Source organism: Chionomys nivalis, chromosome 14, assembly GCF_950005125.1.
Source record: "Chionomys nivalis chromosome 14, mChiNiv1.1, whole genome shotgun sequence".
Classification (NCBI taxonomy): domain Eukaryota; kingdom Metazoa; phylum Chordata; class Mammalia; order Rodentia; family Cricetidae; genus Chionomys; species Chionomys nivalis.
The window spans coordinates 21,854,627-21,873,346 of record NC_080099.1 but is presented as its reverse complement, the minus strand read 5'-3'; the positions used below and the strand labels follow the sequence as shown (position 1 = coordinate 21,873,346).

The following is an 18,720-nucleotide window of genomic DNA, read 5'->3' as shown; positions in this document are numbered from 1 at the left end:
TATAAATGGCTTTCCTATAAGTCTCAACATTCACCTTCATCAAATCTCTTTATTTCATAGGAAAGGAAAATACTAATGATCATTTCTGTCCACATTGTTCTTTAATATTTTTATTCCAGTTTCTCTGATCATTTTTAGAATTACTGTGTGTTAGAATGAGAATGAGATTTCAAAGGTTATATTTTAATTCGACTATATGAAAAGTGAGCTTTGATTTTTAAAAATTATTTGAACAATATGTCCTTTAGGAATGTATTTATCCTTTTTTTCTATCCCCTTCTCTTTGTGATTATTTCCCAAGTAGATTGTGTTTATTAAATAATTAGTACTTTTCTTTTTTTTAAATATTTATTTATTATGTATACAATATTTTGTCTATGTGTATGCCTGCAGGCCAGAAGAGGGCGCCAGACCTCTTTACAGATGGTTGTGAGCCACCATGTGGTTGCTGGGAATTGAACTCAGGACCTTTGGAAGAGCAGGCAATGAATGCTCTTAACCACTGAGCCATCTCTCCAGCCCCCTAATTAGTACTTTTCTAATAAATCCTTCCTTCATGTTAAAATTGATCTGTTGTAAATATACTGAAGTAGAGTGGTAATATCATCATTTTCTTTTCATTGGGGAACATTTGGAGATTATTATTCCGTTTTTCTGTCCCTTAGTTCTTTACCTCCTTTGTGCCTCTCCAGCCTCCCACCCTCTAAAGCAAATGATGCTACTATCATGGGGTGTTTGTTTTCCGTATTCAGTCTTTATGTCTTGTGGTCACCTACTGATAGGTCCAAATTGACATCACTGATGGTGGGGAATGGATTAAGGCTTTTTTCTCTCTGGGTGCCTTTGGTAAGCTTGAGGAATTGTGTGCCGCGCACCACGCCCCCATGTCTGCGTTCTGTGCGCTGGCACCCAGTTCCCAAGCCTCCGGCAAGGGGCTGGAGGTTAAAATACACAGACACACACAGACAGAGAGACAGCGACACAGGTCATCCATGAATTCCCCAAGAATGCCCCCTTTATTGTGTTCAGGGGCAGATTATATAGAGATAGCCACGCCCCAGCCAAACCCACCGGAAACCACTCTACCGCCATCAGGAACTCCTGAAGGTCTCGTGCTCAGAGCAGCTGTAGGCACTCAGATCAGGGGATTACAAGAAATTCAGGATCTGGGTTCTCACTGCTCCCAACAATTGTGTAGCTCAGTATGCCTCAGAAGAGAAGAAACCCTTCAGTATATATAGGATTTAGTTTGTAAAACATTTGGATGGCTTCTGTTTAAACAAATATTAAATTACTTCTTTAAAAGACGTGTTTTGAATTTCTCCTTCTGTAGTAGCTATGATGGACTGGTGATAATAATGTAAAAACACTGTGAAGCCTGCTGTTACTCATTGTATGGTAGATGCAAATTGACACCGGAATATTTTATCAGAAATGTAAAGATAGCTATGCAGGAAAAAGACATTTGTGTGAATTAGCAGAATGGAAACTTTTTTTTGGTATGATAATTATGTTCCTCACTTCTAATTCTTTCACAGAGGGAAATGTTTTTCTTTGGAGGCAGCACAATTCTCAGAGCACAGCTCCTTCTATTGTGCTCACCTTCCTGCCTACCCCACGTTATGAACACACTCACACAGTACTTTTTTCCACCTGAGTGCTGTACAATTCTGTTTAACATAAATATAGCAAAAGTCTTGACGATAACATAAGTGATATGGTGATACGATAGCATAAGATAAGTTAGCATAAGTATAGCCAAAGTCTTGGTGAAATTAATCAAAAAAATATAATTTACATCACCATTTGGGGTCTGATTTTCTCAGTTGTTGGTTGACACTTAAATACAGGATATACCCACGTACATCCTTCCATATAAATAATAAAACAAAGATGAGTGCTTTAGTCATTTATCTCTGTGCTATATTTTGTCAGACTATCTTTGGAGTAAACAGCAGCTTTACAAGTTTTGCTCAGTTTCTGTCATTCTGTAAAGTAAAATCTTGTCGCTCTTGCCTGTTTTAGCTGGAGTCACTACAGAAGCCATGCAGACTATGGCAGCAGCTCCAGATACCTCAGGACCAGAAACCAAAGTCCAGGAAGAAGAGCATGACCTCGTGGACGATGACATCACTACTGGTAAGCACAGTTTACCATGTGATTTGTTGGAGCTTTGGTTAGTATTTCATACTGTTTGCTAAGTCATGGACTGGGGCTGCATCTTTTGAGGGATGGCTGGAAACTCGAAGTGGAACTGCCGATTTGGTCCAGGATGACACATGTCACTGTGACAGTGAGCCTGTGAGCTGTGACTTGATTTTGTGGAAAACCTTTTAATTGTGAAGCTAGAATCATTATTAAAGCCTTGGAACATGTAGAGACACATACATGCCCATTAGGCTGTGAAAGCCTCTGCAATTACAAGGTTGAAATCAGGAATAATTAAGTTGTAGTGGCAATATATATAGTATAGGCTGCATAAGAAAAAGTACACATGTTCTTTATACTGCAGTCGAGGAAGTGAACTGAGTGCTGCTTTTTAAAGATATTAGCTTGGAGTGGGCATCGAATCTCTTACTTGTATTACCTGTCATGGAACCAGACATGCAGCAAGTTTTGCAAAGCTCATTTATGACGTATTTAGCCTGCCATTGTATCATTTTGATTCATTTTAATGGCTGAATCTCTACATTCATTGTGTTCAATTTCTTTGAATGTACTGAGGATAAAATACTGAATAGTTTTATTGAGATTAAGGATTTTGTTATTGTTGTTTAGGTCCAGATGGCTAAACGTAGTTAAAAATGTGACCAAAATTTCTAATTACTATGAAATGTGAATATTCGCCAACAACTTTAAAAGAAGTATCACCAGAAAATAAGAACTCAATTTTTATGTTAGCTCTTTATTAATTCTTTATGTGTCTCACGTCATGAATCCTGATCATATTCCTCTCTCCATCCACTCGCCTCCTTCCCCTGCCCTTGTGACTTCCCCCACCAAAATAAAACAAAATTTAAAAGTATTGCCAAAACCAAAACAGAATAATACAAAGTCTTGGCATGGAAGCTATAGTATGACCCAGTGAATCACACAGTGTATACACCCCCTTAGTCCACAAAGCTTTAAGAGTAAAATTTTGGAGAGAAGAAAAAAAGGAAGGTGACTAGGAAAAAAAATTAGATCAATTAAAAACAGTTTTAAAAAAAGAATTCATGATGAGAAAACCATCCATCCAGCATTTCTCCATGGCTTCTACGCCAGCTTCTGCCTCTAGGTTCCTGCCTTGAGTTCTTATTCCAACTTCCCTGGATGATGGACTGCAAGCTGTGAGCTGAAATAAACCCTTTTCTTTTCAAAGAAAAGAGTAAAAATTTTAACTAAAAATTAAAAATAGAGTTTTCTTTCTTAGCAATGTAACAAGTCTATTACTGTCACCGTATGAACGCCTTTCTTTGACTTCTTCCCACTGGGAAAGAAAGAGCTCAATGATTTCTTTAGATAATTGCAAAACTTATGTCTAAGAACTGTACTCTTAGGCAGCGACTTTGAATACATTTTCCCTAAGTAGGTTTCATTGTTACATTTTTTAATATAATAATTTTTACTTTTTGAAGTTATAATTGTAACATTTTCCCTTTTTGTCTTCCTTCCTTGGATTCTCCCACTTTCTCTCTTTCAAATTCATGGCCTCTTTTTCTCTGTTGTAACATATATATAAGCATGCATGTGCACATATATATTCCTAAATATACAGCTATAACCTTCTCAGTCTGTATAATATTACCTGTATGTATATAATCTTGGGTATCTTATACACTTGGAATGGATGACCAGCCTTTTGTTTGTTTGTTTGTTTTTTAATGTGTAAGTTTTCTGGTGAGGATAGCATCTAATTTAAATATGTCTGCTTAGGGACCCCCACATTTTCTGAAGTCTTTTGCCATTTAACAATTAGTACAATTTGTTTCAATAACTACTAAAGCATATCTTTCCTTTGCAGATGTTTCTTAACTAAAAAGATACATTTTAACTCCTGTTTTTATTTGTTTTTTAAACAGTGCTATGGATGCGTTTTATCTTAATTCCCTAGACAGCTAAAGACCTCTATAAAAAGTAGTTGTTTAATTTCTTGTAAAGGGGGGGTGTCTGCCTTTGTAGTAGTAAAACAGATCAGTGAACATTCAGAATAAAGATCATTGTGAGCACTCAAGTAAACATTAAGAAATTAATTGAAAATTTAGAGTATGCAATTACAAACACATGAGATTGTGTTATAGCTCACAATTGTGTCTTTTCGAGTTTAATGCCGTTTTAATGTAAGTCTCATTTGGAGAATTAATTCATTCTACCTACCATGTGTTTTAATCTGTTTAATTTGGCTAAATGTGTGTGACGAATGGCTTCTGTCAGTTGATTTATTCGCTTCATGCCATGGGTGCTAGAAGCAAGATTGTTCAATATCCAAAGTCTTTAAATAACCAAAAAAAGCCTTCGTTAACATGTTGTCAGAGCAGTGAGCGCGCTGCCGTCTCTTGATTGTTCAGGTTGCCTTTAGACTGTGCGGCTTGATTAAGCTGTGATATAGATTTTTGTGACAGTTTAGAAGAAAACCATATTTCTTTTTATTGACTAGAATCCTATATAAATTGCGTTATGGAAAATACGGTAGCTGTATCAAGAAAAACCCATTTTGAGCACGGTCTTATTTTGGGATGGGCAGCATTGTCGAGTCCCGGCACTGCAGAGTGGAAGAAAGGCTGTGGGGAAATGCAATTAATTTGTTTTGGTTATTTTAAGTCAATTGTTAATAATATCTCTTCATAAAATAACTAGAAATTATTTCACAACAAAATGAGTTGGATTTATGTTAATGTGGATAGCTGTTTAATTTTATTTTTGTTGTTATCTGATACTTTTCTTAGAAGCAATTTGACCATTTACCAGTTGAAATACAAAATATAGTTTCCTGTTTTTGCTAAAGGAAGGATGATTGTTTCTGAAATGATAATTTTGGCTGAGAATGTCTGAGGGATGCGTGCTGTCTCAAGACATTTTAGTTGAATCCAGCTCCTTTTGTTGGTGGTTTCCTTGCAGACGTGAGGCAGCGAGGAGAAAGCCTCCTAAGTGTGGGCTTTGATCAATGGAACTAATTAAGTGTATTTGAAATGAAGAGTACTTAATTGGAAGAGAACAGCTGGAAAAACTGGAAGGAAAAAAATTGAGTCCCGATTGAGACGATTTAAACCTTTGCCATGTCGTTTAAACAATATGCTGCTGCTATTTCTACCTTTCTTTTTCAACCTGATACCCATTGATCAGCGCTGCAGTGTGGTGCTGTGTGCGTGTGAACACCCCAGATTTACTTACCACTCTTTAATTATGTGCTTCAAGTTATATATCGCATTTATTTTGGTAGGTCAACATTTTATATAATAAATATTAAATCTTACTTTCTATGAGTTTCATGTCATATAGTATACATAGGAAATGTTCTTTCTCAAAGAAATTACCTCAGGGTTTCCAATATTCTGTTTATTTAAGATCTAATATCTTTTTCCCCAATAATATAATATTAAGATTATGCCCAGATTATTTACAATTTCTGGATTAAAAGAATATTGTTTTATACCTGTATGTTTGTTTTTGCTCATACACTTTTTCTTAGAATTATAACCCATGTATATATGTGTATATATTATGTAGATACACTATATAATCAATATTGTTAATAATGTGTCTGTTTTGTTTATTAATTTATTATTCATATGAACTTTGATCATGTTCATCTAGAGGACCTTATTCTCCTGGTGTCCTCCATCCCTTCTGTCTCTTAAGTTTTCTCCACCTCTTCCATGGGGTTCCCTGAGCTCTGAGGGGAGGGATTTGATGGAGACAACCCATTCAGGGGTTCCAAAGTTTCTTGTTCTTTTTATAACGCTGGCTGTAGGTCTCTGTATTTGGTTCCCATCTGCTACAGGAGGAGGCTTCTCTGGTGATGGCTGAGCAAGGCAGTCTAGAGAATATCTCTAGGAGTCATTTTATCACTATAATTTTTTAAAGGTTGCATTATTATGATTTTATATGACATCATTGTACTAATAGGAGAGAGGTCATTAAAAACTGACCTCCATAGAAAGAAATTTAGATGAAGCAGGATTGATACTTGATTAGGCGTTCTGTGTGGCATCCTTTTCCTTTATCCCGTATCTTCATGGTAAAGCTGGCATTCTAACTGAGAATGGGGGTGATGATTTGTTTAAAATTTCAAACTAAAAATATTTTAGAAGGACTTTATTAATAACCTACATGTATCCCTTTAAGGAAATCGCTGTATTTGTCTTTAATGTCTTCTCTCTTATTTAATATAACCAGAACACAATTGAACATTTAATAGTGAAAAAGTGTCAAAAGTCACCAACATTGTCAGGTAAGATTGTTCACAGGTTCAGCTGCTCAAAATGGAAGCATCTGTGAGAAACACATCGGAATGGGCCTATTAACTTTGTACATTTTAGGGTTTTTTTGTAAAATTATAACTAACTGCTTTTAGTTCCCACCTCAGAGACAAGTATCTCCCTCTCCATCACTGACGTGCAAGTGCTGCTTACGTGGTTTTCTATTGCTGTGAATCTAGTGCTCTGGGCACCTGTCTGTGCCTACTTCTCCATCTCAGTTGTATTTGTAACTATATATTTTAGGCCTAATTATTTACTAATGTTTGTTTTACTTAGTTTGTATATCTGTGAGGAAATCCATTTTTGATAAATTAATGTAGATTTCTATAAGTTTGCATTTATGTCTTTTTAATTATAGAATCAAAGTCTTTTTCTTGGTATGACATCAGAGATTTTTATTTTACCTTTTTCTTTAAAAAAAAACAGTCATTTATTTATGACAGACTTAAGTAATTAATACCTGGTGTCATAAAGCCTTATGTGTTGATTTGGGTAGAAGAGTCTCTTTATGATTTCATAAAAAGACCTAGCAATGATTAAAAGTAGTATTTCTATATGTGCTTTATTTTGAATAATCTCTGGCAGTCTTATTAATTTAGTGTATATAATTTTGGCTCACACTAGTGTTGGTGTTCTCTAAAATATGTCATTGATAAAATAGGCCACAGTATATTAACTCATGGAATGTACGTTTTAGTAGTGGAAACAGACAGTAAAAATAATAGTTAAATGTACACTTTTTTTTGTTTTGTTTTGTTTATTTTGTTTTTCGAGACAGGGTTTCTCTGTAGCTTTGGAGCCTGTCCTGGAATTAGCTCTTGTAGACCAGGCTGCCCTTGAACTCACAGAGATCCGCCTGCCTCTGCCTCTGCCTCCCGAGTGCTGGGATTAAAGGCGTGCGCCACCACCGCCCGGCTAAATGTACACTTTGTAGGATGAGATACACTACAGAAAAGAAAAGGTGGAGAAGAGTGGGACGCATCCACCGTGCTAAAAGTCTTTATGTATAAAGAATTTGACATGACTCTTACTAGGTCTGTGAACAAGGAAACAAGCTTGCACAGAGGACATTTGCAGGGTCTTGTACTTGACTGCTAATAGCTTTAGAGCATTACATGAGCCCCACATGATTTCAAATTATGAGCCTATACTGTCTTACATTCCCAGGGAATGATTTTGGAGGATTTTCTTCTTTTTTTAAAAGGTAAGATATCACAGCCTATCGCTATGCTTACAGAATTAGATGAGCAATGTGGTAGTTTCCTGTCTCACTGTTTATAATTAAGGTAGACAAGCAAGGCCTGGTGATGTAGCTCGATGGTAGAGTTCTTGCCCAGCATGTTGAAAGCTGCAGGTTTAGTTCCCAGCACCATAAGAAAATCAAAGTGAGGCCAAAATACTCTGCTTTGGTAGGGGTGGGGCATCACACATTTTTTCTTTAAAACTCCCAGCATTACTTAGTACTACTATTATAAGATTGCAAATAGAAACATTTTTTTGTTGTTGCTACAGCCTTTTTTATTACATACACATTAAATTGAAAGCTCATTGTTCTGCTGGTGTTCTGAAGTCGTCACTATAAACCCGACACCTTAACAAATATTCATGTATTAAAGTCTCAACATGTCTGTTAAGATAAAGCTGGAAAGAATGTCTGGTCTGAGACTAAATATTGATTTGCTCATTTGACTACTTTTTAAAGGCCCTATTCATGACATATTCTTACATTTTTTTCTGACTAAAAGATGGGAAATTTGCCATGTTAAAGTCTAGATAGGCTTCATTAGGAAAAAAAAGCAGCATTATTTATTCAGAGATCAAAATTGCTTTCCTAACATGAAAAGAGAGTTTGTAATTAGGGAGAGTTATACCTGTGGCCTTTGCCTTTCTCATTTTTAAACTTATAATTGGCAGTGTAAAGAGGAGTACAAGGCACACACATGGACGTATGTGACTTCTTGTAAACAGCGTTTGTCCTTTCAGTTCTTAGCCTTGCAGCCTGCCTTTTCCTTTTCCTTTAGAGATCACGATATAATTACTTCCTTTCTCCCTTTCCTTTCCTCCCTCTGAACCTTCCCATATGCCTTTCTGTTCTCTCTTTCCAATTTATGGCCTCTGTTTTTTCATTTGTTATTAGAGGTAGATATATGTCTATATCTCCCTAAATATAAAAAAGTCTGTAAAAGATGACTTGCGTGTGTTTCGGGGTGATCATATGGTTTAGGATAACCAACTAGTGTGCTCTTCCCCGGAGAAGAAGAGCGTCTCTCCCACTCTGACCATTCCTTAGTTGTCTGTAGTATTTGTGTAGTGTTGAGACCTCATGCTCTGCCCCTCCCCACCTCCTGCCCACTTTGGCACGCCTATTGGTATTATCCTTGTTCAGGTCATGTTTAGGCAGCCATGTTGGCAAGGGTTTATAGGTGGAGCTTCTGACAGTATTAGGAAAGACAATCTCCCAGCAGATTTCCCATTCCTATCGTTCTCACAATTTTCCGCCCCCTCTTCCATAATGTTTCCTAAGCTTTAGATCAAGTAGTGATTTGTAAATGTATCCATTGACACTGGCTTTCCCAGTCTGCATTTTGATTGGTTGTGGTTTTCTGTAATGGTCTTCTTCTCTTGCAAAGACAAGTTTCCTTGATGAGGAGTGAGGATTAAATCATTGTAAACTGCTGTTACCCATTCTTTGACTTAGAATGCTATACCATACTACAGATATATCATGTTCAGGCTCTTATGCAGGTTACTAAGGAAATTAGTTATTAACCATGAAGTGTTCTGAGAACAGATACCAACAAAAGTAGCAATTTTATAGTTTTCTGAGTAGAATATCTATTTCTTAATTACTTTTCTTTCTATGTTTTACTTTTTAACTCGAGGAAAAAATGCAAATTAAAGTATTTTTTTTTTAATGTTTAGCCTTGGTTGTATATTAGTGAGGAAACACAGTGCTTCTAAACATGGTATTTGACAAATTCTGACAAAAGCATAGCAAGTATGCTGTTATGTGAAGTTGACTTCTTTTCTCATATATCTGTTTTTTGACACTTATTTAATTTTAAATTTTCAACTTCCAGTTGTATGGTAATGATGCTCAAATCTGCATCTGCAAGCGCCATACCTAGTCTAATCCATGTCCGGTACCTAAAGCCTCGTCCAAAAGAAACTGCTTGCTATTTCTTCCTAAAGCATACCCCTCCTTTTCTACTTATGTTCAATTGGATGCCATCACTAATGGCATAATTAGTTATCTCCAACAGTGCCCAACTGTAGTTGGTACTAATTTATATAAAATGTTTCTCCTAAATATTTCATTCCTTAGAAGCATCCTAGGCCTAAACTCTTTGTTTTGTTTTGTTTTGTTTAATTATTTATATTGTTCTATTCTACAGCTACCTTCCTGACTCTATCTCTTGCCCTTTTCCAATAGAAGTCATCCAGTATTCTGAGAATTTCAGTAGCCTGTCATCACTTTGAGCTCTTATTAATTGCTAATAACTAACTGCCCACTCGGTATAGCAGAGATTCCAAAGTCTTTTCTTAGATATTTAGACCCCTCAGGGATTCCCCTCATCTCCAGAGCTATCAGCTACTGCAAGACTTTATTTCCCCCAGAGTGACCGTAGTTCATTCTTTGCCTGAGTCCCTCTGCCTGGCTGGTACCCTCTCCCATGTAGTGGTGATGCTCCGGATTCCTTTTAAGTCCCTCTTAAGTCATGGCCATCTTAATGCAGTCCTTCTCAATCTCTGTTCCACAGTCTCTCCCGCTGTTTCCTGTACCCTTGCAGAATAATATGCACTGTTTATGTTTAAACTGTCACTTCCTATGAGGCTAATTTACAGGCATGTAATTTTAACCTGTGTGTGTTACATGGCATGACCTCAATGCCTAGTTATGTGACATCTCCTTAATCAATTGTTTAATAACTAACTAATTGAATTAATGAATCTGTAGATTTCCTTTATTTCAAGTAGCACTTATCATTTCCTATGTATTTAATAAATTCCTAGACACTGTATTCTTCCTTTACTTACATGGCATATGTCTCTTTTAACTAACTCCCTTCTTCTTAATTGCTATTTGATGACTCAAAAAGTGTTTGAAAAAAAATAGTGAGGGATTATGGGCTATTTCCTGACACTCTCTTGCTATTGTAAAGAAATAGACTGGAGACACACATAAGAATATAGATAGCTCTATTGAGCTAATCACAGTTGATTTTCATTCATAGTATGTCTTCTCCTCTTGGAAGACATGTTTTCAAAATTAGGAATAGCATGTGATATACAGGACTTAATTGAAAAAAAAAACAGGAAAAGATTGGAGTCTGTGTGCATTGTAACTTAATGTGGGTAGAAGGTGGAGCCCCTACTGTGGGTTCTGAAGTGGAAACATTTCCAAGTGTCCTCTTGCCACGTGGTCTGCAGTGACCTTTCAGTTTAGAGGCAGTGGAGATGCCAGTTCTGCCTCCATGACAGCCTGTGAGTCCCTGCTTGCTTGCTGTCTCTTCCTTTCCACTCTGTATGTTCTCATTCTTTGCTATGGTAACTGCCACATGACCATTGGGTGGAGAAAGACAAACTCTCTTGTTGCTTTCTTGGAGCCAGAGGTTAGTAGAGTAGCCAGTATCTAATCTGGGGATTGGAGGCCAGCTGCAGAAGCAAGGTGGTTTGTGTAGCGGGAAGAGGTGTGTGGCTCCAGAAAGCGGATGGCTCCAGGAAGAACGTAGCTTTTACTGGAAGCCTGATGAATGTGTGATACTCAAGAAGAGATGCCAGTGTACATCTGTGAGTGGGTACAACTGCTTAGGAACATTATGAAAACGTGATTTCTGTTGTCTGCTGAAGCCTGTAACTCATCACATGCAGATATTTGGAGTTATTTTTCTGAAAGAGTGGCCTGAGAATGCTTGCTTGAGAAGACGTCTGTGAGACAAAAGACAAGAACCACCTAGGAGAAAGGATGGCTATTAAATGCAATTTACATGTTCCATTTCTCAGTGAACAAATCTTAGGCTATTATAAATGAACAATCTACTTATTATTGATGTATTTTACCCAAGAATGTGTTTGTACATTTAAGGGAATTAAATATCATAAAGCATCAGAGGAACCGTATCGTGAATTGTTTAATCAGCGGTTGCCTTGGCACCAGATCTTTCTTAATGATATTTTAAGTGTACATGTATACGATATTTGGGTGTAACACTTCTAAAAGGTATTAGGCCCGTATATGTAGTAATTAATGTAATCTTAGTGAACTCACATAGTGTAGAAGAAAATGAACAGTTGCTTGTAGTAGAAAAGGTGAAATTAGGATTTGAATGTAGGATGCTTGTCTCTATATTGTAGACTTTTCATTGGAAGGAATTTGCCTGAAACTAGTTCTCCTGTGTTTTTAATTTTTTAAAATATACAATAGGAAAAATGCAAATATTGTGGTATATATTTTCTTTTTGTGTGATAAATTTTAGTTTTTCATCTTAATGTAATCGAGTTTACCTTTTTATATAGTATGGGAAATATTTTAAATTTAAAGAAAAGAATTCCTGTTTAATAAACACAGATACTCAATAGAGAAAATTATTTTGTATAAATATGAAACTATACCAATAAGCACACCAATGCATAAACAAAATGGACTTGTACAGTTAATCATATATACTCCCTTTGTTGAGTTTGGTAATCCACAGACATTCTTAATTTTTTTTTCAGACATTCTTAATTTAATAAGAATGTAGGAGCAACATTTAAAGGGAAAAATACTCTTTCCCTGTAAGTGAATAACCTTCAAGATGAACTTAAGCTTGGTCCTTTGTGAGCTGTGTGATAATGCCTCTAAGATAAGAATGAATTGCATTTCATCAAGGCACACTATTATATATCTGTATGTTAGGTGAAGTACCCTTATAATTGATATCAAACCCATATGACCAAAAGTCATAATTCACAAAAGGAATGACAACAGTGTCTCATAACTCACAGGCTTCATGTCACAGCCATGAGTAATACTTCTACTGTGCAAGGCATGTTAAAGTGGAGGAGCAGGTTTTCAAATGTATGTTGTGTTTTGAAGAGTCTTCCCTGATACTTGGTAGTTATACTTGCTAGCACGACTGAAGCATGATTTCTTGGATGAAAATCAGTTGTCAGACATAAAGATTTGTACCCTTAATTTAAATTTTTAATCACAAATGAAAGCTAACAATTATTTGAAGTGAAGATAATCATAAACCCAAGCATGTTTTCTCTTTTTGGATCGTTGTAGAAAGGATAATACTAGCTGAGTATGAAAATCAGTTGGGTTTTCTTTTTTAATAGTGATAGTCTTAAAATAATTAGTGAATTGCATGAAGTAAATCCAATTTATAAGGACTCAAGATAATTTGATCCCGGTCCTGGGGTTCTCTGTGTCCCATACATCTTTGTTTTTCAGTGTGTTTATTATTACTTAAAAGAAATTTCAAGAATATCTATTTAGTTACACATTTAGTTCTACTAATACATTCTTTAGTCCTTCTTGTAAAGCCCTCCTGTAGTTAAAAAGGTGATAATTAATTTTAAACGCAGGCCCCTATTTTATATCTACCTTCCCATACAACAAACATGAGCGTATAAGATAGTTTAGACCACTAGATCCAGTTAAGGATGGAACAGATAAGAAGTTCCCTTTGTTTGTGTTAGAGGTGGGAAGACCTGGGAAAGCTTTGACATAAAACAGTTTACTGACTTAGAAACATTGTCCAACCCTATATATAGAAGAGTGACTTCGGCAAAGTTGCCAGATTGGCAATGAAGCATGAGGCTTTATTCTTATGTCAGTATGGTAGCTTGGAAGTAGCTGATTTTTATTTCTTTCACTGTTTATTATCTTAAAATAGAGTATTGTTAAATTTGAAAGAATAAAAATTCTTAATGACAGACTTGATACTTTTTATTCAACAAATAATTTTCATTACCCAGAAGTCCTGAACCTCCAGAGGAAGAAAGTGAAGTTCCCCACTAGGTCTTCTTGCTGTCCTTCAGTGGTAGTCTATATGGCCAGTTTCCAGACCCCTTCCGCTTGCATCTGTAACTGCTACTGCGTATCAGTGATATTCTTCAGTACCAACCAGCCTACCACTCAGTGATGCGTGAGGTACTCAGGACTGTTTCTTATAATTCTAGTATTAAATCTCTTTCCTAAAGAAGCTAACCTATAGCAATTACCTAACTGCAACTTTTTACATAAATTGTGGTTCATTCCTGAATTAGGAAAAGGACTTGATATTCACCAAATTTGGTTTGTACCTTACTGGTTTTTCTTCATGATTTGGATTGGAAATCTTACGTTTCTGTTCAGTGTATGAGTTATTCATCCTATTGTTATAGTTCTGTGAATATGATCACCAAGTCAATGCTGTTAATGAAAACCTGACCCCTTAGGTAGAAGCTACTCTATTCAGTCATCAACTCCAAAATCTCTGTTACAGTTTCAGGTCTCAAAGATAGATTTTGTTCATAACAGTATTCCTAGAAAATGCTCCAGATACCCTGCTGAAATCTAATTTTTATGAACACTGTAGGTAGAAAATAGCAGATTTTACATTTATGCTCTTGTGCCTAAGCTATATGCATATGAAGAGGTTTAAACTTTTCTTGAAATAGTTGAGTTGTAGTATAGATTTTATCTGAAATTAGCACCAAAAGCAGTAGTCCCCTTCAGGGTTTCAGAAGTAACTTGTTTTGTCTGTGTTATCAATTGATGTGCACTATCTGACTATGGGTATCAGGAATTATCCATATTTCAACTATATATGGAACTAACACTGATGACTGGATCTACTCTGATTATCAGGGCGAATACCCATTGTATACTTATGAGAAAATAGGCATGCTCGCTTACATTTAAACCTCGAGTTTTTTGAAGGTTGCACAACGGTGAAGTGAAGCAGGTCTTGTTAGAGCCCTCGACAGTGTTAATTTTAAATTTTCGTTTAAGTAAATTTGGTTCATGATATAAAACTAAAGAAGTCAATTTACTGTGGTATTATTATTTCAATTCTATTAGATACTTGCTCTTGACTCTTTTCAAACCATTTCTTTAAGCGAGTGGAGGAGCATACACATTTGTAAATATGCTTTATACTTTCTGAGACTACTTTTTAGCGAGATGCTTTAAAAGATTAATGAGCTTAATGTTAAGGAAAATTAAGGAGTAGGAGATGTGAAAGCTACTTGGAAAGCATTGATATTTATAAGCCAAGTGGCCCCAGTCTACTTAGAACACTCTGGTTTAGAGACTAAGCCAACCGAACAGATGATTTTTCCCTCCACATTCTTTGTGAGCTAGCGTTGATTCTTTCTGATGTAGAAGTGGCAGGTGCAGACATAGTGCTTCCTTCTCACCTGTGGCAGGGTTCACCTCAGTTTAAGTGAAGGGTGAAGATACACAACAAATGAGACCATCTGCCACTCCCAGCCAACTAGCCTTGCCCACTGTTGGGAAGTGCTGGGCCCCATGAGTCAGCCTCTGGACAGGGCTCCTGCTGGGTCTCATTTTAGAGGGTTAGGGCAAACCCTGTCACTACACATTTTGCAGTGTGAGTCTCTCACCAGCCAGTCATATGGAGATCAAAGAACCTTTTAATTTGCGTTTAATTACCCCTTGAAAAACCATCCACCATATCCAGCAGGAGCTATTGTATAAAAACAACCACATATGTATGTGGTCTTTTGAAATCTGAAGCCCCTTCAAATGCTAAAATAAAAATATTCTTTCTGTAAGTCTTGTCATGTTTTCCCCATAAAATCATGAGTGAAGAGGATAATATGAGCAGCAGTCTGAGCAGAAAAAGGCATTGTAGTTTAAGCAATTGATGCTTTGTAACAATTTCCATCTTTTGAAAGGAGCCTTTCAACCAACACTTCTGGAGCATTGGTTTAGCACGTTTGTCCATGTGAATTCTTTTATTGGCATATAATTTCCAATTAAAATGATAGCATTTTTATTGCGACTATTTTAACTGGAGTTTTAACAGTGTTATAATTCCTAATATTGTGTTCAGTATTTTTCACATTGTTAGATTTTAACCACAGTAGTCACCAAACTTTCTGAGAATTTTATATTTAAGAGTAAATTTGTGGTTCACTGACCAGTTGACATCTGTCATAACACAAACAGCTTGTCCTTGAGTTGATACTATTTGAGCGACATGGTTGAATACCAGATGTTAGTGCAGTTAAGAAGTAAATTAATTTGAAGGTGTTAACTAAACAGGAGATCACATTTAATCATTTGCTTTTGAAATACAAATGGAACTATTACCATTACTACAGTTGCCCCTGCCCCTGTTGGAGAAATGTGAATCCACAGAGCTAGTCACTATTTGGATCAAGGCTTCTGTGGCTATAACCTGTGAAGATATCTAAAAATCAGTCATTGTAACTGTATTGTGAGTCATTTGATCAGTCGGAAAAGAAGTCCATTGATTAGCAATAACTGACATTTCAAAATAGCTGTGTAGAAAATGTTACTGGATTTATTAATGTTTCTCATCAGCTCTAATCACCAACAGATTTAAGTAAAAATGTCACAAGCTGAATCTGTTTAACACTTGCTATTATAAAATTTGAAACAAGTTGTATAGCCTCTAATTTTGATGAGTGTATTAAAATGCCATATTATCAAATTATTTTGAGTGGTCTCAGGAGAAACACAGTGAAAAATTAACTAGAGGACTACTTTACATATTGAGGATTTTGATTTTTTTATTTGAAGAATGAAAATGAAAATTTGAGATGAAATTCATCCAAAAAAGTGAACCGTTTTGATTGTTTGTAAAAAATTAAAGACATTAAAGATTGGCATGTGACTAGTCTAGGACTGAGATAACAATAAAAAGTAGAGGAAAAAATTCTGGTTTTATTCAGACAAGATGCTGAGATTCTTAAATATTTTCATGTTATAACACAGAATTATGTACAGAAACAAGAGCATTTTAAAAGCTGTGCTATGATGATTATATACAGAAGATAACTCTGAGTTTGTCTGAATTCATTCTAAAGAAATTAAAACGCAGTCAACATAGGAACATGTCATTAAACCTCTGCCTTTTACCTCTTTATTTCTGAAAGAATTTCTTAGGTTTTCATTCAGACTGTTTGGCCTGTTTTAAGCAGAAAGGGGGTATATAATCCAGGGACTCATAAGTCCCTGTACTGTGTGAACTGGCTGGGCTAGCTGAACTGACATAGATTAGTGTGAGGACCAAACAGGATGAAGAAGTGGGATATAGTATTTCTCAGCATTTTTGAATGTCCACTGATAGAATATGAAGATATTAATACCATTATTAGCAAGATTTCTACCTACTTTAGTTAAGTGTATATTGAGCAACTTGGCTATACAGTACCCAATATAAATGGCTTCTAGTGTTTACTGTTAAAACTTTTTTTGGTCATCTTCTGTTTTACTTTTCATAGACTTATCCAAACTGACTTTGTAATAACTCATGTTAATAAAGGACAGTAATTGTTGGATTTTTACTGCTCTTTTCCTACATACTTTCTAAAATATAGTTTGTTCCAGGTACTGTCTGAAAAGCTGAAGAGAATATGGCACACAAATAGATATGAAACGATTGATATTGACCTGCAAAATAAGTTGTGTACACTAACATTCCTCAAATGTTATCTTCATGTTTCCTGTTGGTTGCTGGATAATTAAATATTCTCTTTTGCATCTTGCTTGTTTCTTAGCTTTGTCTCATATCTCTTTTCCAACTTTTGAAATCGCAATGTCTTCTCCAAGTACAATGTATTCTTTTTAAGAAATTCTTTTCTTTCCCAACCAGGCATGTGCTTCCTCATTAGTTATCCATCCCTTCAAACGCTCCGTGACCTGACCTTCTGCCCAACATTCCAGTACACAAACCCTTACCTGATCACTGAGGGCACTGAGTTTAGCATTGTTCAGCTTAGTGGACAGATGGGAATTTCCTATTCTTGACCCCGTTGACTGCTCTCTGAGGAGAATTCCCTTTGCCCCCAGGACATGGCTATTCTGATTTTCTTGTCCTTCTTTATTCCTTTTAGAGCCTTCTCTTTTTATATTATTTCTTATTTTTAATTGAACTTTAATTTTAAAAATTATGTGTTTGTGTGTGGAGATGGAGGGTTTATGGGTAGGGGTGGATAAGCACATTTGAGCACCTATGCCCCCAGAGGCTCAAAGAAGACATCTTTTGCCCTGGAGCTGAAATCACAAGTGGGTGTGGATCCTCTGAAGAAGAGAATAAGCGTTTAACCACTGAGCATCTTTCAAACCTCAGGTCCTTATTTCTTAAAAGTCATCATTCTGAGGGATTTGGTTCAGGGTATTTTTTAAATGTCCTTATCTTCAACCACTTATCAATGAATATTCAGCATAGCTCTTGGTTATCAACCCCTATTGTCTTTTCCTGCTTTTAAAGTAATTTCCAAGCCCTCTTTTCCATTTCTCTTTAAATCCATTGTTATCAGCTTACCTAACACCACTTTCATTTCTAATGACTTCAGTTTTCTCGTCCTAATTTCTGCTCATGTCTCCCAGTGAACCATCTTCTACACCAAGTGATCTTTTTAAAATGCCTGGCATATCATGCCACTCTTGTTTCAGTTCCAGTGACTTTCCCATTGGAGTCTTAGATTCGAATTCCTTACTCTTCTCATGAGGTTTGCTCACTGCTATCTTCTCTTGTTAATTCTCTTACGCCAACTACTTTAGCGCTTATTTGTTTATGAACAATTCAGGGTTGTTGGGGAAATTGGCATATAGTTTTCTCTTTCCCCAAACTTCATAAGTCCAGCTGATGCCTTAGGTCTCACCAGTGATGCTTCCTCTTCCCAAGTGGTCCAGTCAGAAGTGAACCCTTCACTGAAGTCACTTTCTATACCACATCTTACTTTGTTTCCAAAATCTATAATGATCTACACTTATTTATTTACTTTCTTATTTTCTTAGTAAAAGTCATATGAAGAGGACAGTCGTCATTTGCTACCCATGGCAGTGAATCCCTTTACACTCCAGAGAAAACGGAAAATATTTGTGGGATGGCCAGTTGCTTATTGGCCATTTATAAACAGATTATCTTAATATGTAACATTTTAAAGTTTAATCAATTCTTCCAATACCTGAACAACTTCCTTGACGTATGTTCTTGACCTGTGGTACATATTTTCAATCGCCATCTGTTCAAGTTAGAAACCTAAGAATTGTCAGTGACCTATTGCTGCTTCC

General features: G+C 36.1%; 1 protein-coding gene across 2 annotated transcripts in view; it reads left to right on the top strand.

Annotated features, from left to right (window-relative positions):
• Wdr7 (WD repeat domain 7) overlaps window positions 1-18,720 on the top strand; it is a 273,057-nt gene that overhangs the window by 115,080 nt on the left and 139,257 nt on the right. For both annotated transcript variants that reach the window (XM_057788617.1, XM_057788616.1), the window contains one exon: window positions 2,026-2,139. In XM_057788617.1, coding sequence (XP_057644600.1) covers window positions 2,026-2,139 — 114 coding nt within the window. The remainder of the gene's footprint in view (window positions 1-2,025; window positions 2,140-18,720) is intronic.